This window comes from Scyliorhinus canicula, chromosome 17 (genome assembly GCF_902713615.1).
Source record: "Scyliorhinus canicula chromosome 17, sScyCan1.1, whole genome shotgun sequence".
NCBI classification, from domain to species: Eukaryota; Metazoa; Chordata; class Chondrichthyes; order Carcharhiniformes; family Scyliorhinidae; genus Scyliorhinus; species Scyliorhinus canicula.
In genome coordinates, this window is record NC_052162.1 from 54,145,381 (window position 1) to 54,169,718 (window position 24,338).

At 43.8% G+C, this 24,338-nt stretch overlaps 1 protein-coding gene across 4 annotated transcripts in view; it reads left to right on the top strand.

Moving 5' to 3' along the window:
- The window catches only part of LOC119951706 (probable E3 ubiquitin-protein ligase MID2), a 444,841-nt gene that overhangs the window by 383,153 nt on the left and 37,350 nt on the right, over positions 1 to 24,338 (top strand). For all 4 annotated transcript variants that reach the window (XM_038774982.1, XM_038774980.1, XM_038774983.1 and 1 more), the window contains exons 3-5: positions 6,597 to 6,692; positions 14,339 to 14,446; positions 20,328 to 20,476. In XM_038774982.1, coding sequence (XP_038630910.1) covers positions 6,597 to 6,692; positions 14,339 to 14,446; positions 20,328 to 20,476 — 353 coding nt within the window. The remainder of the gene's footprint in view (positions 1 to 6,596; positions 6,693 to 14,338; positions 14,447 to 20,327; positions 20,477 to 24,338) is intronic.

Sequence of the window (24,338 nt, forward strand, 5' to 3'; positions counted from 1 at the left end):
AAGATATGAATACATTTTCAGTCACTCTAATTCAAATGCTAGTCGGGCTTAGACTAGACATATCCTCATAGCTTCAGGTTGCAAATGAGATTTCATCACATTATTCCAACCAATATACATGAGGAATTTTGACTGCTGTAAGCTGAATCTCAACAAAAGCCTCTGTCATGTTGAATATTCACTGTGCTGCTTGGGGATTTATGAATATTACTTATTCTAAATAGTTTGCTTTCCGTGATATTTCTGCCCATAGCTCAGAAATCATTAGAGTCTCTTAATGTTAAGTCAGACTTGAAGGAGCACATATTGAAGAATCAAGGCTATCTGTGACCAGTCATTTCAAGCACGACTCAATGGATAAATTCTGAATTTACTTAATAATGAGCTGAAGTATTGGGACAGCCTAATTTGTAGAATTATATAATAAATTTAACACAGGATGCAATGTTTAGTGGATTACTGCCTTGAAACACAGCTAACACATGTAAATTTGGACATCCCACATTAAATAGCGTCAACAAACAGCAGTTGTGTGCAAGATTTTCAACCGGGCACAATGAAATGATTGGCTGGTGCTACAAAAGAAAATGGTTTTATACCTGAAGCACCAGCACAAGTCTGGCTCTTTCAAAGCAGCATGGATTGAGGTACAGCCATGGAAACAGATGGCATAATCTAGTCAAGAAATATATTGTCGCAAACATCTCTGGGCTGTGATCCTAAAGTCTGTGGGTCAACTGTTATACTGCTATGGATAATAATAATAATCTTAATTGTCACAAGTAGGCTTACATTAAGACTGCAAATGAAGTTGCTGTGAAAATCCCCTAGTTGCTACATTCTAGCGCCTATTCAGGTACACAGAGGGAGAATTTAGAATGTCCAAATTACCTAACAGCACACCTTTCGGGACTCGTGGGAGGAAACCGGACCACCCGGAGGAAACCCATGCAGACACAGGGCGAAGGTGCAGACTCCACACAGACAGTGACCCAAGCTGGTAATCGAACCTGGAACCCTGGAGCTGTGAAGCAACAGTGCTACCCACTGTCCTACCATGCTGCCCATAATCTCTAGCCCCTGTTCAGCTGGTAAATCAAGCACCCACTCGGCACTTTGGGAAGGTGGTGGAGGAGCTGGGTTGTGGAGTAAGCATTTCTCAAATCTCTCTTAAGTCACTAAAGAGTCAGTATAGAGGCCAGTATAGAGTCACTCTCTTAGGCAAAGTCCAGGTTTTGTAAAAAGTAACCCGTACTCTTCTGGAAGACAATAAGCTTCACTTCTCATGTTGCACTACCCTCCAATGTTAGCCAGTTCCTAGTGTAGACAGTCTCTGCCTCAAAGGCCATGCCTGATATTAATGGCCTTGTAATAATTCCTGTTCCTTATTTGGCTGGCTAATAGAAATCAGTAAGGACCCAGCACATCGGACCCTCTACTGTTTCCCGCTGGGCTCCGACAGACTCTCACTTAGGTCATGTAGCAGTCTAACTGAATCCCTCAGCTAATTCAGGTACAACACACTACAAAACATTGTCCTGTAGTTAGTGTACCTCCATAGTTTGTCACTGGAGCTTCAGTAATGCACAAGGCATGAAATTTTCGTGGTTAGCTTTTCCAGTTCGTCGCTTAATGCATATGGGCACTCACTGAGTGTGAGGACATGGAAAATCTACTCTGCCATGTAACCTTGAAGTTTGGCTGTGCATGGAGAAAATGTTTCGAGTTATATATCTTTGTAGAGGTGCTGACAGGACTGTCGTGGTGGTGCAAATATTTGGACTAATGAGTTAAGAGCATTACAAAAGCGTAACATTTGGCACAGCATTAAAGCATAGAATTGCAAATGCAATTTTCTCTTTAGCATCTGGTACTAATCCAATGACAAGACAAACCTGTGAACTGATTTAAAGAGACAGGTAGAACGATATTTACTATATGTTAGGACCAATGCTAAATGTTACTGGTTTTGGAAGGCAAAAACAAACAAGTCATGGTTTGCATCTCAAACTGGTGCTTATTGATTTTTACTAAATCTCATTCGATTCAATCATGTTTAATCATATTTTTTGCTGAAATGAAGACTGCATGACACTGTATATTGCAAGATCAGCATTCCAGGTGACCTCCTTTGCCAGCTGTTTTATTACCCAATAACTCAAAATGAATACTGTCCCTTCACTGTTTCTGACATATCCAAAATATACGAGATAATGTGATCAATTTGTAAGAACCATGTCATTATTTGTGTCAAACTTATGTGCATAATGTGTTATTCTGAATTAAACTCAAAACTTGTGTACAAAATAAACTGCATTTCTATCTCCATTGCTGGTATGAGGAAATGTACCTCGTTATTGAAGAAAGGTAAAAGGTGAAAATCAGTTTGTACACAATCCTCAGTGTACAAAGAAAGTGTTTAGATCATATAAACCAGAAAAGCTAGGCTGATACTTCAATGCAATAATGAGAGAATGTGTTGGAATTAATGAGAGGCTTTTAGCCCATTAACAGTATAATATAGGAATCTAATTCAATATATATTGAACAATATACATTGTTGCTCAAAATGTCTTTGCAAACACATAAAGATAGGGCTGAATTTTACTGACCATCCACAGGCATGAATATAGGTGAACTGACCATAAATTATTGCACCATACCATTGACGGCGGGCTCAGCACTGGCCCTCTACCTTCACCCTAACAGTTTGAGATTTACCTGGGTTTGGAGACATCCATGGTTATGCTTCTCACCCTGCCTCCTGCAATACTGGAAGTGGCCACTGACCCTGTTGTGGCAAAGAGCTACTGGCCTCCAAATGACCGGCAGATCTACAAAGACTTCCACTTCGAGACAAACAGAAATCTCACTTCATACTAATGAAAGAGCTGTCGCGGCAATCCAGCCAAGCGGAATCAAGCTCGCACCACACTATATGGGGGCTTGTCCTGTGTATATTATCCAACCCATTGAATATTTACAACACAGAACGAAGCCATTCATCCCATAGTGACTGTGTTGGCTGAAAAAGAGCTATCCAGCCTCATGTCACTTTCTAGCTCTTGCTGTGTAGCCCAAAGGATGTGATAGTTCAACGGCATATCCCAGTTCTTGGTAAATGTGATGCGGCTTTGTCTCTCTCCCACTCTTTCAGTGTGTTCCAGGCCCCCACCACCCCCGGGAGGAAAAGATTCTCCTTAACCCCCCCTCTATAATCCTTCTCCTAATTAATACTCTATCTACGTTACTGGTGATTTTATGCATTTCAATTAAATCTACCCTCCGACTTACAACTCAATCCTATCTTTAGAGCTAAAATTTTCCGTTCCTAGTGACAACCTCTAAATCTGCTGTTAATCTTCTCTAATACAATTACCTCATTCCTGTAATGGGGTGAGCAAAACATGTATGCAGTACTCTAGTCGTGACCAAACTGGTATACTAAACAGTTCGAGAAAAGCCTCATTGCTCTTATATTCTTTGCTTCTGCTATTAAAAAGAAGTATCCTGTAAACACACTTAATCACCGTATTTACCTCCCCTGCTCCAGTAAAGAATCTATGGACAAGCACTTTAAGATTCCCTTGTTCCTCTATACTTCTCAGATTGCTATCATTTGTTCTATGCTCCCTGGTTTGCTTGCCTCCCCCTCCGCATGTGCATTCCCAAACAATCCTCCGGATTGAATTCCACTGGTAACTTTTCTGTCCCTCTGACCCGTCCATTGCTATCTAACTCTACCATCTCTTTAGCATGCATTCATCTGCTGAATTATACTTCTGGACTTAATGTGTGCGGCACTGGGAGTAATATGGAGATTACTAACATTAAGGTCCTGCTATTTATTTTCTTTTCTAACCTCCCCAAATCTGCATGCTTTTTTCTATTATGTCATTGGTGCCAATATGAGCCATAACCTCTGACTTTTCATCCTTCCCCTCAGAATGTTGTTAACTACTGAATGATACCCTTGACCTTTGGGAGGCAACAGATCATCCTGGATTCAAATCTGAAGCTACAGAAACACCTATATGTTCTTTTACTATTGAGTAATCTGCCACTATTATTTTTCTGAAATCTCTCCAGTCCTCCTGTATAGTTGAGTCATCCATACTGTTGTGGCTTTGGCTCTGGCTGTACTCCACAAAGGAACTATTATCCTCACCAGTATTCAGAACTAATCCCAGTTAGAGAGCAAGATGTACACAATGGACTCCTACAATACCTGCCTGGGCCCCCTAGACTGGTGGTCAGAAATTCCTCTCCCCTGGACACTCTTTATGATGTAAGGTTACCATCTCCTGGAATGTGCTATCCACATAGCTCTCAGCCTCACAGATGCACCACAGTGATGACAGTTTCTGCTTGAGCTGCTGAAACTGATGAGTGAATGGTGGCAAAACATATGGATGTCCAGGAAGTCCTGGAGTTCCCACATGGGACAGGATGAGCGTTTGACAAGACTAAAGTGCCCTGCCATGACTTAATTTCTTGGGCTACTAAATAAAGTTCATAGCTTTACCACTGCCATAACTTAAAGAATAAAATAAAATCACCAATTTGCTGTCCTGTAAGGTCTTGATAGTGTGGGTGTGGAAAGGAAAGAATGTTTCCTCTTTTATGAGAATCTAGAACTAAGGGCCATTGTTTAAAAATACGAGTGTGCCCGTTTAAGACAGAGATAAGGAGAATTTCTGTCTCTTGAAGGTTGTGTGTCTTTGGAACTCTCTTCCTTAAAATGCAGTGGAAGTAGAGACTTTGAATATTTTAAAAGCAGAAATAGATACATTCTTGATAAATGAGGAGGGTGAAAGGTTATTGGGAGTAGGCAGAAATGTGGAGTTGAGGTTACAATCAAACCAGCCATTAAGGCTGGAGGGGCCAAGTGGACTACTCCTGCTGCCAGTTTGTATGTTCATATGTCACTCCATGATTGTTTCTGGTTTTGTCAGAAATGCACTGCCTCCTCCATTTAGGTCCATGGGCCTTCTCTCCAGCTCTATTTGCACTTAACTAATAGATTTTAAACTTTTAACCAATTATTTGATCTTGTTTAAATTTTAAGTAGATTAAATGTTCACCTGTAATACAAACCGTTACAACTATTGAAAACAAAATCTACACCCCCATTCCCCACTGTATCAAATTCCCAATGTTTGCAGTCTTGTTTGCGATGCACTCTGTTCTGCCACCATTCTGCTTTCTGCATCTGGTTGATATTTTACATTGGTGATGTTATTTTCTATTGTTCATTATAGTCTATTGCTCATTATAGCCTCAAAATCTATGTATGGTACAATAATATAAAAGCAAATTACCATGTTGAGTACAGTTGATCAAATCCCCCAGAGATAGCTAGCAAGTAAAGTGTAACTCAAGCTAGAGGATAAAGAGATGTGTCACTCTCTCATTTGTGTGGTGACTACACCAACATTCGATGGGATATATTCCTATAATTCCCCTCCACCATCGATTATTCTCCATAAACTAATTGAATAAAAGTGAGTGATGGTCATTTGGTCTCCATATCTGAGGAAGGATGTTCTTGCTCTAGATCGAGTGCAGCAAAGGTTTACCAGATGAATTCCTGGGATAGAGGGATTGACAGATGAGGAGAGATTGAGTCAATTAGGATTATAGTCGCTGTGGTTCAGAAGAATGAGTGGTGATCTCATATAAAATTCTAACAGGACTAGATGCAGGAAGGATGTTCCTGATAGTGGGGGAGTCCGGAGCCAGAAGTCACAGACTAAAGATATGGGGTGGACTATTCAGGATTGAGATGAGGAGAAACTTCTTCACCCAGTGAGTGGTGAGCCTGTGGAATTCGCTGCCACAGGGTAGTTGAAGTCAAACATGTATTTTCTAGAAGGAGTTAGTGGCGAAAGGGAAAGTGGGATTAGGCTATTAAATTTGATGATCAACCAAGATCATAATGAATGGTGGAGTGGGCTCAAAGGGCCGATTGGCCTACTCCTGCTCCTACTTTCTATATTTGTACATTTCTATTAAAGCTGCATAAAATATTTATTTTTGAAAGATTCCTCTACATGACTAAAAAGAAAAATTATTGGCAGAAGGCATTGGGATTTAACATGCTACATCTTACTTCTTTGGATTTGAAGTTTAAGTAAAATCTAAATTGTGCATAGATTGGGTGATCACAACTTAGACAATCTCCTTTCAACTCTGGAACCTTTGTGGAATCTGGCGCAGATTGATGGGAATACATTTTCCCCCCTCTCTGCTGTTCTAATATTCTTACGTCAAATGGGTTTGGGTCATTTTGAGCCAGTTTCTGGTGAGCATGAATCCAACGCACACCATGATTTTTTTAACAGTCTATCAGTGGATATGTGAGACTGGCACAGATGGAGGGACATTCACCTGAGTTTGGGCTAGCCTACGTTACTTGGGTGAAAGGTAAATTCATTTTGCAGGTTTTATCTGATGTAGATTTTTTTTAATGGTGACTCAACATGCCAGAATTTGTATGGCTAGACCCTTCAACTTAATGGGCATTAAAAAAAGCTAATATGGAAGGACATATCAGCACCTGAAAACTCACATGACTAATTCTTGTCTCATCACAGCAAGCATTGCAGGCTAACCTTACGAGTCTAGTGAAGAGGAATACTGAGCTGGAGTCACAGATGGGCAGACTCATTCAAATCTGCCAACAGGTGGAGGTGAGTTTTTTTCTTCTGCTTGCAAGCTACTTAATGAACATAACTGAGGCACAAATGAGTGGAAACAATCGAGTTGTGGAATTTTACTGCAGCATGCTCGACAACAGTAAATGTAAAGGCCACCACAAATGAGTCCATAGTGGACTATAGGCTGCTCTCCCCTTTAGGAGCTGACTGGTGGTGATTTAACCTGAGGGGTAGCACACCACAGGTGAGGGGCAAGGTTGAGAAGGGGGGACCTTCATGGATAACTTCAGCCGGCATGAGAATTTATCCAGCGCTGTTGGCATCACTCTGCAGTACGAACCAACTGTCCAACCAAATGAACTATTGAAAAACTGTAATCAACTGGCCTTTAATAGATTATTGATTGATGGTTTGTTTTCATATTAGTTTAGAGGATGTTATTCGTTTTCACTTCTGGCAGAGAATGAAGTCTCAACTGGAAGTCCAGATCTTCCTGAAGAAAGAGATTTATTGCTAACTAGTTGATGAGTTTTCTCGGAGATTAAATGAACCACCCATACTTTTATAACAAATGATGTTATGTTGAGTGAATTTATAGAGGGGACGATGATTGCCAAGGTCAGAGATGGCTTCTCAATTTAGCTGATGATTAGAAGTTGATGCTCCATATGGAAGGTTTGTAGTGCTGTTTGGAAAACAATTGTTTTCAAATAATTAAGTAACTAATTGGAAACTTGCAGAGAAGCACTCGTCTTCAAAAAAGCAATTTTGAAAGGTTTGGTCTGTACAATGCACTTAGAGGTACTATAATAAGTACAAGTAATAAACTGTTCCAAATCACACAGAGGGTGGTGAGCATCTGGAACGGGCTGCCAGAGGCAATGGTACAGGCGGGTACGATTTTGTCTTTTAAAAAGCAGTTAGACAGCTACATGGGCAGGGTCGCTATAGATGGATATGGGCCAAATGCAGGCAAGTGGGACTAGCTTAGAGATTACTGGGCGGCATGGACAAGCTGGGCCGAAGGGCCTGTTTCCATGCTGTAAACATCTATGATCTATACTGTTTGATATGTAATGCCTTGTTTATGCACGATCATGTTTCCTTTAACATTCTCAAAGGATGCGTTATCTCTCTCAAAGAACACCCTTCCTGTCTCAGTGTGTCTTACCTCTCCGAAGTGATACCCTGGCTATCCAGATGAATCCACAAAGTTCATACTTCTTCATGCTTGTTCAAATCTGTGCACTTGTAACAGCTCACTGCACTTCAAAATAACTTACTGAATATAAATTGCTTTAGAAACATATAAAGAAGCACACAAAAGTATATACGTTTTTCATTGATTCAACTGGTCAATGCTTCTTCAATAAAGAACTCAATAAATTAAATGGAACTCCTTCTCCCCTTTTTGCTACAGTGTTTCACGTACTAGCACAGCAAGGCCTGAATTTGGCACTCATCAGAAGTGTGCAATCGGCAGGGCTGAAAGTGGACGTGAAATATACTGTTGGCCGCGATTTGTCCCAGAACGGGATTTCACACTGGCTGGCCGGCCAATTAATGGTGAGCCGATGTGAAACACGCATTGAGGCTTGGCAATGCCGAGGAGGGCGGGAGGAGAGTGGGGACTGAGAAAAGGGAGGCTTGGGACAGCACTTCCATTGGGCTCCCAAAAGGCAGACAGCTACTGTGGAGCTGCAGATGTTTACAAATTAAAAGTGATGAAGAAAATGCAGCAAACTGTTTCAATGCAGCGCAGTCAAACACCTGACAGCAGATCTCAAAAACCGTCAGTCCCCAGATGTTTCTTTCAATCACATTGCATCCCAGGCTTTTCATCCAACCCTTAATTCAGGTTGAAACGAAAATGTAAAGGTTGTGTGGCAAATGGACCCACTCACCAACTATAAAATGGACGGCCATGTAAAATTACTTTAAATTGACTTCTTCAAGGGCTTAATTGCCCACTTAATTGTCAGTGACCACGCTTCTGAATCCCAAGTGTGCCCACCAAGCCAAATTTCGTGCAAGCATGCAATAAGGCCGGGATGAGCGCCCAACGTCTTCTTGTGCAATTTAGCACAAGACTCTCTGGTCAGGCGCCCATCCACAAAAAAAATGTGAAAATACAGCCCCGATTACTTGATCTAAACTGAATAGCACTTGCTATTTATAGACATCAATTCCAAATTCTCGCTTTTACACTAGCAATACCAATATCACATGCATGTTTTTCCAAGGCGGAATTCATTGTGTGACTTAGTCACCCTTCCAGAAGACTTGAAGTACTTGTTCTTGGATTTCTCACCTACACATCTGACCACACCTTCATAAATTTCAAATGTCATGGGCATTAGTCACTTTATTGTACTTTATGGGGCAGCACAGTAGCATAGTGGTTAGCACAAATGCTTCACAGCTCCAGGGTCCCAGGTTCGAATCCTGGCTTGGATCACTGTCTGTGTGGAGTCTGCACATTCTCCCCGTGTCTGCGTGGGTTTCCCCCGCGTGCCCCGGTTTACTCCCACAGTCCAAAGATGTGCAGGTTAGGTGGATTGGCCATGCTAAATTGCCCTTAGGGTCCATATTGCCCTTAGTGTTAGGTGGGGTTACTGGGTTATGGGGATAGGGTGGAGGTATGGGCTTGGGTAGGGTGCTCTTTCCAAGAGCTGGTGCAGACTCGATGGGCCGAATGGCCTCCTTCTGCACTGTAAATTCTATGAAAATGCATAAAGACTGGATGCAGCACCTTGCTTGGCTTCTCTACACGACACCCTCCTCCTTCTTTGCAAAACCCTTATCATTGTTTAGTTGCAGAGAGGCACTGCTGCCTTGCTGAGCTGAATACAAAGCAGTTTCTGATTAAAAACAAAGCTATACCTGGTATCTCCAAAAGCATATTGAACAGGTATGAACTCAATCCGAAACTCAGTCTCTGAAAGGCCTAAAATCACTGTTCATGCAATTCCTGACAGTAACAGCTGTGGGACACAGACCATTGGAAGTATCCTGAACTGATAATGGATGTTGTATAAGCTGTACCTGCGGCACCATTCCATGTAAAGTCATTGAGCTTCATATAAATGCTTGAGGTGTAACTCATAATCTCTTTACTTATGAATTATTGTCCAGGAAATAGTGGCTTTACTGATAAATGCATGCCCAGTATCTTAGTCTCTTAGACTGAATTCAATCAGGTTGTGATGAACGTCTAGTCTCCCTCTGCTGGCTGACAGTGCTCAGTAATCAGTGCCACGGCTGATTTGCCTTAAATCCATACCACATAAGATTAGACAATGTTTAAACCTGTTCAGAAAGCTTCACCCTTTACCTGACCACACTAAGTATGACCTCAGGATTTTTAAAAAAACAGAATGATATAGAAACATAGGGCAGAATTCTCTAATTTTCTTTAATTCATTTATGGGATGTGGGCGTTGCTGGTTAGGCCAGCATTTATTGCCCCTCCCTAGTTGCCCTTCAGAAGGTGGTGTGGTGAGCTGCCTTCTTGAACCGCTGCAGTCCTTGAGGCACAGGCACACCCACTGTGCTGTTAGGGAGGGAGTTCCAGGATTTTGTCCCAGCGACAGTGAAGTAATGGCGATATGTTTCCAAGTCAGGCGGTGAGTGACTTGGAAAACCATCTGGGACTAAGTTCCATGGCAGGTGGTGAGAAGGTGAAATGTTTCCCACTGCGGAGGCTGGCAGGAAAGCACGCCAAATCTTCGGGCCACCAATTTATTAATTATGCAACTGGCTGTTTTGCACCGTATTCCGTGATGAGGCAGGCCCTGATGACACATAGACTGCTGTCCTATTGCGGCACAATCTTGAAAAGGCACCCAAATTCACTGACCACTATTGAAGAAAGAAGATGGACCTCCTGAAAATGAAGGCGGATCTCCAGAAATATGCTTCACCAGGACACTGAAACTGAAATATCTACCTCAAGATGATCCCATCCCCACCCACTGCTAACATATTGCAGGACCTAGGGTTACCGATGGCTGCCATTCAGAGGCCGCCCAGACATCCGCATGCCACATTGTTCCAGACATATTTTACATTAGCATGTTTCCTAATTGGGCATGGGTGGTCTGGGCTTCAATTGTAATCCATTAGCAGGTTGCACATCAGTTTCATACCGGCCTCCAGCTGTTTTCCCAATGATCAGGAAACAATGGAAAATCTTGCGCTAAATTCAGCCGATGTCAAACTGATTTTTGTGCCTCCTGTCGAATTCTACCCCCCCCCCCCACCTACCTGCCATTGAACCTGCGTGCTGGGAGTTGGGAGAATTCTGCACATAGTAATGAGGCAGATCAAAATAGATAATTATAATCCTACTGGTCAGTTTGAAAGGTCAAATGTCATACTCTATTCTATTTCATACATCAGAATCATTTCACATCCTTCTCAATTTCTCCGCCTTAACTCTATTAAATTCCCTCTTCAGTTTTATCCACTGGATAGAAAACAGCAGTGAAATTAACCCACGCTCTAGGTGTGTAACGGCACCAATCTGATCTTCTCATTCCCAGAATAAAAATAATGTCAAACATTTCCTTCTGTGAGGAAAAAGACCCTTTGGGGGAAAAAAAGAACACATTTGACAGACAAGCACAAACCAGGGCCGGAATTCTCCCCTACCCGGCGGGGCGGGGGGTCCTGGCGGGACGGACTGGCGTGAACCACACCGGCGTCGGGCCTCCCCACAGGTGCAGAATTCTCTGCACCTTTGGGGGCTAGGCCCGCACCAGAATGGTTGCCGCTCCGCCGGCCGGCGCGAACGGCCTTTGGCGCCCCGCCAGCCGGGGCCGAAAGGCCTTCGTCGGCCGGCGGAAGTCCGCGCATGCGCCGGAGCGTCAGCGGGTGCTGACGTCAAACCGGCACATGCGCAGGGGAGGGGGTCTCTTCCGACATGGCGGGGGCGGAAGAAAAAGAGTGCCCCCACGGCGCAGGCCCGCCGGCCGAGGACCCTGGAGCCCGCCCATGCCGCCAGTCCCGCCAGTACCAGAGGTGGTTTAAACCACGTCGGCGGGAAAGGCCTGTCAGCGGCGGGACCGGCGCGGCACGATTCCCGCCCCCACCGAATCTCGGGGGGGGGGGGCGGAGAATTCGGACACGGCGGGGGCGGGATTGACGCCGGCCCCGGGCGAATCTCGAGAATTCCGCCCATGACCTTGAAAAGAATTTGAAAAGTGAGCATGTCGTTGAAGTTTCCAGAATGGATAAATGAGGTTACCTTTATTTTTCTGTAACTGCCATAGATGTCCCTGACAGGGCCGTTACCTCTGGAAAGAGTTCACAAGATAAATTGGATTGTTGAAGTTTATAGCCTAGCTGTTGAAGTTTTCAAAATATATTTGTTCTGATGATCATCGAGTGCAGCCTGTGGCCTTTTTAATGCCCATCTGAAAATATGACCACTTCTCAACCACCAAGCCTTCACTAGTTCCACGATTAATTTTGATCAATGAAAACAATTGCTTCTCCTGTTTCATTGTGTACACATGTAGAATTATTTAGCTAGACATTTGAAACATTCAAATTGTTTTCTGCTGGACTACCTTAAAGGCTCATAATTCCTTATTTGTGGGTTATATTTCTGTGGCATAGCTCCTAAGTGTCTGGCTGCTTTAGCGAATAGTGCATGGCCAGTATCCATCCCTCCCCTTCTCCAAGGCAATACATCTGAGGCCCAGTTCAGGCTTGCCCAATTATGTCAGCCTCCTTTTCTACCCTAACTCAGCAGGCATTTATACAGCTGCAACTGAGACTATGAATGAGCAATCCTCAGGCAGTCTTTTTAAAAGGGCACAGTCTTCAGAGGAAAGTGAATGGCATTTTGCTTTTCTCTCTCTACAACACAAGAAATTATGATAGTATCATTGTCAAAAAAAGGTACAGAAGTCATCTCCCCTGTCAAATAAAAGGATTTTTATCAATGATCCTTACTTTCTGAAGACATTAGTTCTTTGAATAAGAAATAAAAAGTGCTATAATAAGAGGTTTTGTTTTGAGGAGAGTGAGAAATGAGACATCCCAAAAGCTCATTAAATACTAACTATCCTTTTGTCCTCTGATCTCTCTTCTTCCTTGCAAAAGACGGGGTTATTCCAGGGTAATTTTCCACTACAGTAATAGTTTGTGTAACCTTGCTCAAGTGTTGTCCCAGACAGGGACTTTGATGGAATGTTCAGTACAAGATCCAATTCTTGAACACACAGCAATTCCAGTAGGGGCCATGGTACAATTACCAGAATAGAATCTCCGACTTTCTTTCTCTATCTCATCCTTAACATATTCCAGACAGTTGTCAATTAACGGGCGAAGAGGAAGCATTAAAAATTACAAAGAATGTTCGTCTCTTCCCATACAGTATCTCGGAGTCCTGGGCTGGATCCCAAGACAGTCTACTTTTCTGCTTTGTTCACAAATTCCAGCATTACTTCACTATCCTCTGGATTTAATAAACTTTCTCGAGTATCCATACCCCTGATTCTATACCCATTAACAACTGGAAGCTGTCTGATACCTGCATAGAAACATCTTTATTAAATCACCCACAGTTTATGTTCCAATAAAAGCAGCCCCACCTTTTCAAGTTTTTCTTTATATTTGTATCTGTACACAAGAAATGAACATTCTAGTAAATCTGTGTCATTCTGACATGCGTATAGCAAACTATGACAAAACCAAATGGTATATGAGCCTTTATTGCAAGGATATTGGCAAATAAGAGTAAGACAATCTTGTTACAATTGTATACGTCTTCAGTGAGACCACACCTGGAGTACTGTGTATAGTTTTCGTATCTGTCCCTAAGTAAAGATATATTTCCCTTGGAGGAGGTGCAAAGCAGGTTTGCTAGATTGGTTTCTAAGATGACTTAGGCAAATAAGGATGGATTGAGTAGAATGGGTCTATATTCTCTGGAGTTTAGATGAATAGGACATAATTTCATTGAAATGTATAAAGATTGTACAGGGTTTGACAAGGATAAATGTTCCTGTAGTTATAGAGTCCAGAACAAGAGTTCTTCATCTCTGGATGATGGGTCAGCCATTTGTAACTGAGATAAGGAGAATTCCTCCCTGAGGTTTATGAATCTTTGCAGTTCTTTGTCCCAGAGGTCTGTGGAAGCTTGGTCAATGAGAGTTTGGGATGTGCTGTAAAGGTTCAGCCATCACCTTATTGAATGGTGGAGCAGACTCAAGAGGCAAGATGGCTTACCCCTGCTCCTAGTTCAAATGTTCTTCTTCAAGCTGTGCCTAGGCCTTGTTTGGCCTAAAATAATAAAGAATAGTTCCACAATTCCATGTTAAGGGCCCATAAAGCCATGCCCATCCAATTGTATACCTCTGTTCCCTCACCTTTTGTGGGTCTATGCTCTCCTAGGAAAGGATGCGTGCAGAAATGGTTAGGCTGGGTAATGGTGGAATATTCCCTTCCCTAAAGGACATTGGTGGAAGGCAATCAAGCCCTCATGGCTATTTTACCAGCACAAACCCATAGAAAAAATATTAAAGAATAACATCAATGGTGAATAATAGCCAAAGCAAATAGGTTTTCAATCTACATCTATGTTTTCACTAAGACCTGGAATACCAGACCGAGAGTCAGTGAATTCTTGAAGAATAGGAAATAACAGTTTCATTTATATTTCCTGACAGGTAAACACTGCAATACAAGAGAGCAAACTAAAAGAAGAATGCGATGAGCTGATGGACATTATTAGGCAAAGGAAGCAGATCATTGCAGTGAAAATCAAAGAAGGAAAGGTAGGCACTTCTCTGAGTAAGTTGTTAATTTAAATGTAGTCAAACAAAGACCAGGCTTTTAGTAGTCAACCTCCTTCCTTCTATCATTCATAACACATTGAGTAAGTCAAGACACTTCTTAGTGTAGTATATGGATCAGAATTTGGGCGTGATTTAATAGAAATAAAACAGAGTCCAGTTTCAGGCATGTTTCGCGGGGTGTTTCCTGGTGTTCGCTATTAAACGGGGCTCTGCCTATTTTTCGGGCCTCGACGAGGAAAGCCAGGAATGGCCACATGTAGACTCATTTTCTGCAATGAATGAGCTCAACTCGCTAGTGCAGGAAGAGATCAGAATACCATTTTTAACTGGTGCCCTGATCTCTCACCCCCCCCCCCTCCCCCACGGCCTCGGAACCCCCCCCCCCCCCAACTTACCAATTAGTGGGTCCTCAAACTGCCCCCTACCTTACCCTGCACCCCGACTCATAATGGCAGGGTGTAAGATCCCAGCACAGGTAATCTGGCACACAGGGCATCTTGGCACTGCCAGCCTAGAAGTGCTACCTGGGCACCCTGCAGTGCCACTCTGGCACCACCAGGGTGCCCATCTGGCAGTGCCACGGTGCCTGGGTGACATCAGGAGTGTCAGGTTGCGCCCTGCCCAGAGCTCAACCACCCAGGTGCCCCCGTTTGCCTGGGAGACCACCTGGGGGCCCCCGATCACCTGGAAGACCCCCTCAAGTGCCCTCATGCCTGGTCCACATTTGTGGAAACCAGTGCTAAATGGCACCACAGCGGTGTCCTCAAGAGGGGTATTCGATCACGTGCCTTGGGTAACTCCAGCATAGACATGTTCAAATAACAACTCACTTGAATATGTAAATCTGGATCTCGTCCGTTGAGGGCAGGATGCAGATCAGGACGCCTCGCGAGATCTCGTTAGATCTTGCGGCGAGGCATAACGAGCATTATAAATCTCATGAGAGGCTGCTTATGAGATTTAATGGCTTTGTTGCATCACCAGATTGGGTGCAACAAGGCCGGTAGACCACGCCCTTTATCAATGACTAGCCTGAGTGATCAACTCAACAGAAAACAGAAGAGCTTTCAGCTTTAAAAAGGCATTGAAAACCATGTTCCTGTAAACATTCTAATATTTGCCTATCTCAAAGGTACATGTCATCGATAAGCATTTATTACTTCTCCATCCCCAACTTATTTGAAGACAGTAGATACAATTTAATGTTCAGCCCACTGATTGGAGATCGGGTCGGAAATCCGCTTCACTTGTGAGGGGGAGATTACTGTCAACCACTTAAATGGCTAGTGACAGAACTTCCCTGAGAGCTGGTACCCTAAGTGCTCAAGGGTCTTCAACAGCGATTGTTGGTGAATCCAGGACTCAGGTGGGTGAATAAAGTGGTGCACGAGGGGTGGAGGCAAGAGCAGGGTGTTGCTTTTCAGTGGCAACACCCCCCCCCCCCCTTGCTCCCCCGGCCTCACATTGCCTGGTCTCTCAATCAGACACTGAGTACCATTGAAAGAGAGGCCCATCCTCAAAGACATTGGTAGCTTCAGAAGGGGCACAAAAGCCATGCCATTCACATTTAATCCCTGAGCCTTGATTAAATTCTGTTGGGCTCAGGGTTAATTGGTGTCAAATTCCCACAGGCAAGTTTCTCTGTTCCTTCCTGGTTTCAACTTAATTGCCTCACACCGAAAGTGGTGGGTCCAACTGCATTGAATCTAGCGTTGTCTATGCATGTCAGCAGTTGTACCTGTTTATTTCCCTTAAACAAAAGTTACTGACTTAACTGTTCCCAAACACTTTGCAGAACTGGCCTTATCAAGCAATACTTTTGCATATTATAGTTAATGAATCATCTACCTATATTTATACCCAAACCCCTAAAGGTGGACCTTAGTCGTGCATGGTTGGCATCATTACTCTCATGTTTTTCTTTTGCACAAATACTTTCATATCAGAAGACAAGATTTGTCTGTCAACACTCCAGATGCGTATCACTATCTATATCATGGGAGGCCTATTGCTTAAGATACAAATAAGTTTAACTATAATCCTTTTAATTCTCCAAGATGCCCAACATGCATCCATCCAGCATTGTTAACAGAGGCCTTTAAAGTTTAAAAAAATCACCAAAGAGGAAGTATTGTTCCATTCCAAATTTTGGAAGATTGAGCTCCTGGTTGCAAGGCTCCCCAATTTAACTGATATCTTGATGTGGTTCCATCTTTAATCGGTGCTGATGAAGTTTTCTCTCTAAACGGCATCCTGTTATTGAGCCTGTTCTTCTCATGTAGAAGCTCTCCCACCAGTTTTTTGTTCTCTGTCCTGAAGTAATTCATTTTCGGCATTTCAGAGCTGGCCAAATCCTGTAACGGGCTAGATTGACATTCAGAAATACTAATTGTGGTTACAGTCAAGTAAAATGGAAAGACTGTTACAAACATTAATCAACAATTTTTGCATCAGATAAGCTAATAATTTAAAATTACACGATTCTCTCCCCCCCCCCCCCCCCCCCCCCCCCCCCCCCCCCACACACACACACACACACACACGCACCACAAGCCGGCATCATCCCATTCCTCTCCCTGCTGTTCAATGGAATGAGTTTCAGATAGTGTGTGTACAGATTGTTTTGACAGATAGACATAATCAGAGATGAAATGGGCAGAACAAATGTGTTATATAAACCATGCTTGCCACCTTCGATACACGTTCAAAAGATGTTTCAAGATGAAAGCAAAAAAAAATTGGAAATCCCTGTCACATTCTAAAATGTTGCACCGAGTATTTCAGTCTTTGAAAGAAAGAACTTTTACCTTGGGTTTTGTTTTGGGTTTACCCTGAGATTTACTGAGCAGACTGAGTATGAATATATGTAAAATAATGAGAAATATGACATGTTTTGGTGAGTAAGACGGAAGCAGATTACTGCTCACGTAGCGTTTGCATTTGGTATAAATTGCAATTTTTTTTTAACCGCACCTTAATCGCTGAATTATATTCATGGAAATTCTGGACCTACACCGATGAAAATAGTCTCAAAGAGGAGTTCTGTTCCATTTTGAAGGTTTGTCCTTGTTAGCATAGAGCCAGTAGGCTGCAAGAGAACAATGAGACTCTTAGGGCAGCCCACCACTTCAAATTAAAGCCACCCGCAGACCATGCTGAATAGGGCGCTCCTCCTCCTGGCCACACAGATACATATGTAAATTTACTTGCTAGGCTCCTCATCAGGTGGACCTGAATGTAGCGTGCCCTGTGCATGTTACGCCTTGTCCTGTCCTAAAATGACAATCAACGATCAAACGGCCTTCATTTGGGTGCTCTGACTGGATTGGTGTCACCCAGATTGGGAGCAGGAACATTAACCCATCTTTTAAAGGCATTTGACGGCATAAGTAAAAGATCTACTCTGTCTTACTTTGCAATGTACACTAGCAAATCAATGAAAATGTTAGTGATGTTTCCAATCTATATTTACCCAATATTCATCCAGCTTTGATTGTCAGGCTATAATGTAAATGCACCTGTCCTGGAATCGAAGAGGATCAAATCTGTGTTATCTCTCTTCCAGCAGGCATGACAATTATGCAAAATTTGCCACGGTTTTGAATGAAAAGCAGGAAATAATTATTTATTTAATAAAATGAACTGACAAAGTCAGAGCTATTCTCCACTGGCCATGATGTCACAGGAAGCACGTGCCGTAATCCTAATGTCGATCAGGACAGAGTTAACCATTCAATGTCTTTGATCACGTCCATTAATCCTCAATGAAATGAGTCAGTTCTGCAGTAAATACATTTGTTACTTTCACATCTCACTTGAGTTTCTCATGATATTCACTATAACATTATTAATGATTAGGAGAATTTAAAGCATTCCAGAAATAAAACAAAATGCCAGTGTTAAAATCAGAAAATTCTCGATATAAGCAGGTCAGGCAGTGTCTCGAAAGAAAAATGGTGAGTATGTTAGATGTAGATCTCTTATCCTTTCTCATGTTGGGTGAGGTTAGTTAATTCAGCACAAATCAGAGATCTGGCATATCACCACAACTGGTGTGAATTTACCATTTGGCAGAATGGGCAAAACCACCAAAAAACAGTGGATAAGGATTTAACATTGCCACCAACATTATGGCCACGCCAACATTTCATTAGATCCACTGCGAAGGATCGTCGAGTTAGATAATCAGTTCATTTAAATGCTCTTCCCGTCACAGAGGACTCCAATTAGCATTTTTAGACAACCAATCAGAACATACTTTCCTGTATTATTGTATAATTCCAATTTTGATTTTACCTATTAAGAATTCCAAACAGGATTCTGACATTCTACAGTGGATTTTTTTTAAGAGGTTCATATTAAAATAAATATCCTGTAGGTTATGATATAGAAGGTCTGTTCAATGCTATAACGAAACCGTTTTCAACATTATTGCAAAATTATCTTTGACTTGCCAAACATCCTCCAGGGAGCAACAATCATTTACTGGAGCATATTAATCAATGATTATGTAGCCCTTAAGGGCCGTGATGTTTTCAAAGTACTACTGCATTTGAAAACGACCACTGCAGTGAGCTCTGAAGACAATTAAACAGAATTTATTTTCCTGAGTTGTGTTCAGCAATCTATTTGTATTGCTTTCTCTGCAACTGCGTTCCGCAAATTAGTTGTTTTTTATGACAATTCCATAAAACCAGAAATCATATTTGGCAGCATAGCAGATCACCAAATTTGGGAGTGATTTTTTTTCCACCTTGCCATATCCATTGCCCCTCATCTGCTTAAAAAGATACCCATACTGGCTCTGAGAAATCTTCAGTATCTTTGGTTTCATGCCCAGAGACTTTGGGCCAGATTTTCATTCCCAGGTCGGATGCGCTGAGATGGGAGAATTCCCAGCTCCGCACAATCAACCTATGAAAATAACAGCCCAGACATTGGAATTTCGGCTTGAGGAGGGCAGCCGAGAGTAGGCATGGGCTGGCAAACCAAGAAGTCAGGAGAGTGCCACATTCTCATTAGGGCTTAGATATGGGGCTGGATTCTCCAATTTTGAGGCTATGCCCCCATGCCGGCGTGGGAACAGTGGCATTTTACGACAGAAAAAATGGCGTACAACGGCCGCCGATCTTCTGTTTGGCTGGGGGCTAGCATCAAGGCAGGATAGAGCACTCGGCTCCAGCTGCCGATACGGCCAGAGAATTGCTGGGTCGGTAGCTGCATGCACATGCCGGTGGCCTGCAGCGGCCGCTCCGTTCCACAAGGAACCGGCCGCTCGCGGACCCAGACTGCAAAATAGTGCCCCCCCCCTTTGGTCGGCTTGTGCGCCCTGGACCACTCCGCAACAGTGCCCCCAGCCCCTGGCAAAGTCCCCCCCCCCCCCTCCCCCCCCACACCCACTGATTGGCTCTTCCCCGACTGTGGCGGCGCTGGACTGAGTCCGCTGCCGCCACACCAAGTTCCAAAAGTATGAGAGCACACGCTTCCGACGCCGTCAGGAACTCGGCCGGTCGGGGGCGAAACATAGAGGGAGGGGAGGCTTACTTCTGCATTGGATCCTGTATTTATTATTTAAATCAGCAAGGGATAGATTTTTGTTTATTCGGAGTCAAAACTATGGAGGTAGGAATTTTAGTTCTGCCCATCTTTTTCCACCCAGTTATTTTAATCAATTGAAAATCATGTGTGCAAAGAATTGGAGTTTTTTCCACTATAATTTTACAATCATCCCTTTTCTTCTTTCCAGCCATTTTTCATAAACAATCAACATACAAAGCAACATCATGATTACCGAGCCTAGCACTTCAAATTCTAAGCCTTGTTTATTTATTTCCTTTCTTTTTATCTGTTCCTCGCCAAGGTTATGAAGTTGAGGAAACTAGCACAGCAGATTGCAAATTGCCGGCAATGCTTGGAGCGGTCAGGGTCGCTCATCAGTCAAGCGGAACACAGCCTGAAGGAGAATGACCATGCACGCTTTTTGCAAACGGCCAAAAGTGTAACGGAAAGGTGGGCCAAACTTGCTGGAAATATTAATCATTCTCTGGTTCAATGGGCCAACTGTATCTGTGTATTAAGTATGATTACCCATACATTGTAAAGGACAATTCCTCTCTCTAGTTTTCTCAGCTCATCTCCTTAGGGTGATGACTCCTGTTATGATGCAGTTTCATATGCATCACTCATCCTCTGTTACCTTGTTCAAGTTCCATTCTTCAATGTTAGTTTGGTGTGTGACCAGTAGCAAGTTAATTGGCCTTGGGACACGTTATAATTGAGCTCAATCTTGTCTTCTCCCACTGGGCACATGAAAGTACTTTCCAGAAATGGATTATGACAAGGAGCAAAAATCCAAGATGAAGTTTTTTCTTCCCTGGCCAAAGAGCACTAATGCTGTTTGCAGCATTATTAATCCAACCCCATCTGCAATCAGTGAGCACAGCTTGATACTTAGGCATTCAGCTCCAATGGGTCAGATCCTCCACACAGAGCAACGCACAGTCATTAAGGCATTGGGGTGTATTCAATTGTAAATTTCTTAGCTCTTTTTGTTTTCTTAATTTGAAGTGTTCAATTTTTAAAAAAACATTCGTTGGGACATTACATATAAACACCTATTAGAACTTTATAAAATGAATGACAGAATGTATGAGAATGTTTTTATGGGTTCTAAGTGATCAGTAGAAGGAACTTTTGATAAAGGACCAATAGTTATTGCAGATACATACCAAGGAGAAAAGTATTTCACAAAAAAAGTATTTGTCAATAAATACAAAGCAAAATGTAATTATTTTATGACAAAAGAAGCTCCTGATTGAATCTACTATAAGTTTATTTGTTATGTTTTCATTTTTTTCTGAGTTTTGGGTCTTTCTTGTCGAAGCTACTGAAGCAAGTTGAGATTCTATTTCATAAATGCCTACTTCCTAAGTACCAAATTTACATGACCATTCTCATTTTTAAGCTGTGAAAGTGAGTTTGACATGCTATTTGACCATAAAAGTCATTGGGTGGAATTTTTTCCAATATCTTTCCAAAGTGGTTGGTCCTGGTGAGAAAATCAGGAAGAATCCCACTGACACCAACGGTGGGGAAAAATCACAGTATATTCAGACTCTTTAAAAACGTGTTCCAGGTATTTCATGCCACGCTTATGGCGTCTTGCCTCTGATTAGCTCGTCCCTGTAGAATTTACGGCGGGATTCAACGTTTGCCGACGCCGAAATAGCTATGGACAGAGAATCCATTTTTATGCCAAAATCGGGGGCGCCGCCATTTGTCTGATGCTCTGCCCCCTCAAAAATGGCTTACTCGAGGAGTACGTTGCACGCCATTGGGATGGCCTCAGGACGTCAACTGAGGCCCTCCCTGAAATGTCGGCCCCCGATGGGCCGACTTCACAACGGCGTCGGTCGCGTGTCCTTCCATACCATTAAAGAGCCCAAGAGTCCCCGAACATGAAACGAGGATTGGTCGGAGCCCAGCTCAAGGCTCCCACCCGGACGAATCTCAGGGGCTCCAGCCCATTTGACACCCACCTCCCTGTGAGGGACACACTGCCCGCACATTGAGGAAGGAAGCACTGCAACACGCGTGATGTGTGAAAGTAGACCACTCAATGTCCAGGCCCTCCCAGCGGACGCCCGGCATGGTCATCTCGGGCAAAAGGGTGTGAAAGTCAGCAGGTCGCCTCAACCTCCACTGTAGATCTTGGGGAAATACCTAGATGTAGTGAGAGGCTGAGGAAGAGTAAGAAACGATTGCCACCTAGTGAGCATGCGTGAACTTGAGCACTAGTAGAGGTATCACTGGAAACCGCACTTGTGATAAAAACAACTCTGTTCACCGATACAGATCCTCCATGATGCCATGCCATGGCGCCACGCTCCACAAACGCAACACTTCATTCCTGTGGAATGTGACAATGGCAGCGCTCTGACCCGCCCCCACCACCCGCAATCTCCCCCAGGCCTCTTATGTCTGCTAGCATTCTCTAGATATGGGAATGCTAAGCGTGGAAAACATGTGAGAGTCTTTCCACCTCATCAGTAGGTGGAGATCACACCAGGATCCCTAACCTCGGAGGAAGCAGTAGCAGCTGAGATAAGCCAATCAGACTCTCTGGGCCCCAAGATCACCTGGTTCAGTGACCGGTCAGTTTCAGTTCTCTGTCAGGCAGGAGTCAGACATTTCACAGAGGATAAGAGGAGTATCGCTCAGTCCTCACTGCAAGTCATCATCATTTTCATCCGGCAATCGGCCAATCGCTTTAGCACCCAGCCCATTGGTGCAACCACCATCACCATGATTTGCCGCAGGCACCACAGTAGAGAGTAGATGTCTGACTCCACGGTGGATGAGTTCATCGCATCCTAGTCATGGTTGTTCCTAAACCAAGGGCAATGAGGGCCCTGTGTCCCATGTGAGCACTGGACATCACCCGAGGTCCTTCCTCCGCCTCCTCCGAGTGTTGCAACTCGCTGCCCTTCTCGACATCCTCCTCATCCGAGGAGATTGGTGCTCCTCCATCTCCTCCTGGTCCAGCCCCTTGCCCTGCTGCAGAGCCACATAGGTACAGTCGGTGACCCCCTGCATGTGGGACATGCCTGCTATGCGAGCAAAACCCATGACACTGCTGTCCTGGCATGCCTTGTCCCAGCCCAAGTTGGTGTGCATGTGGTCCCTCGCAAATACCACATCTGTGACCCCTTTTATGCACTTGTGCGTGGCTGACTGGGTAAGGCCACAAAGGTAACCCGTGCAGTCCTGAAACAAGCCACTGGCATAGATGTTCAGAGCGACAGTAAACTTCAGGGTCAGAGGCAATAAGTGACTTAGCCCATGTGGTGCTATCTCTTACATCACCTGACACCATCGTCCTCCGAGGACAGATGCAGTCTTCACCGGCACTGGATCTCTGACATTAGCAGGCAGGAAGTTCTGCCCACGGTGTACCCGTGCTTGATATTGACTCTTCTGAGCCTGTGCCATCTATGGCCCTGCTTCTGGAAAATCAACGGGCCCTGTCGTCCCCTCCTCTGCAGGTGCTGACCCTGGCCATGTGCAGCGGCCCGTTGATGTCGCTGCTCAATAGCAATCAAAAGTAACGCTAGCTCAACTGGCTCTAAGATTCTCCAGAATCAAAAACAGCAAAGAAAAGAACATCTAACTGAGTGAGGAGGAGTCCTGATAATGCCCAGACCCACCTCAGGATGTGGGAAATCTACCCATGCGCCTTTGCCCTACTCCCCCTATGTGAGCTCCATTCCAATGAGTCTGTCACACAATAGTCACTTCCCCACAGTTGTCCCTCTCAACTCCACCTAAATGAAGCACTTTGACCCGTGAGAGCCCTCAGTGGGCCACATGACCCCTCTAAGGGTGAGGAATAAGGATATCTGAGTGCATTCAGTGGTTCTTCTGCCACCCATCATCTCCTGAACGGGATGACGAATGAGTGTCTTCATCATAATGGCTTGCTTTGGGGGCCGCATCTGTGTTACCTCTCTGTTATGGAGGCGTAAGTATTCACCTTGGAGTTCAATGCTTGGGGCTGGACTTCCAAAGGGTTAAGAGTTAGGCACCAGTCAGTGTCACACATGCATTAATGCTGACTAAATTGGTGCTCAATTGTCTCGTCAAGGAAGAGTCAGGGAGCTGATTAGCCAACTAGCTTCCCCTTGTGGCAAACGAGGCACACTTGATGCATGTGAAGACTGCAATTTGCAGTCAACTTCAACCTTGGAGGGCATCCCCAGTCCTCCAGCTGTCATGGATTAAACAAGCCTTCCAACTTGAATAGGCAGCTGCACAATCACTGACAGCCTGGCCTCCATACTGGTCCTTGAACTTCCAGACACTCATGCCCCCA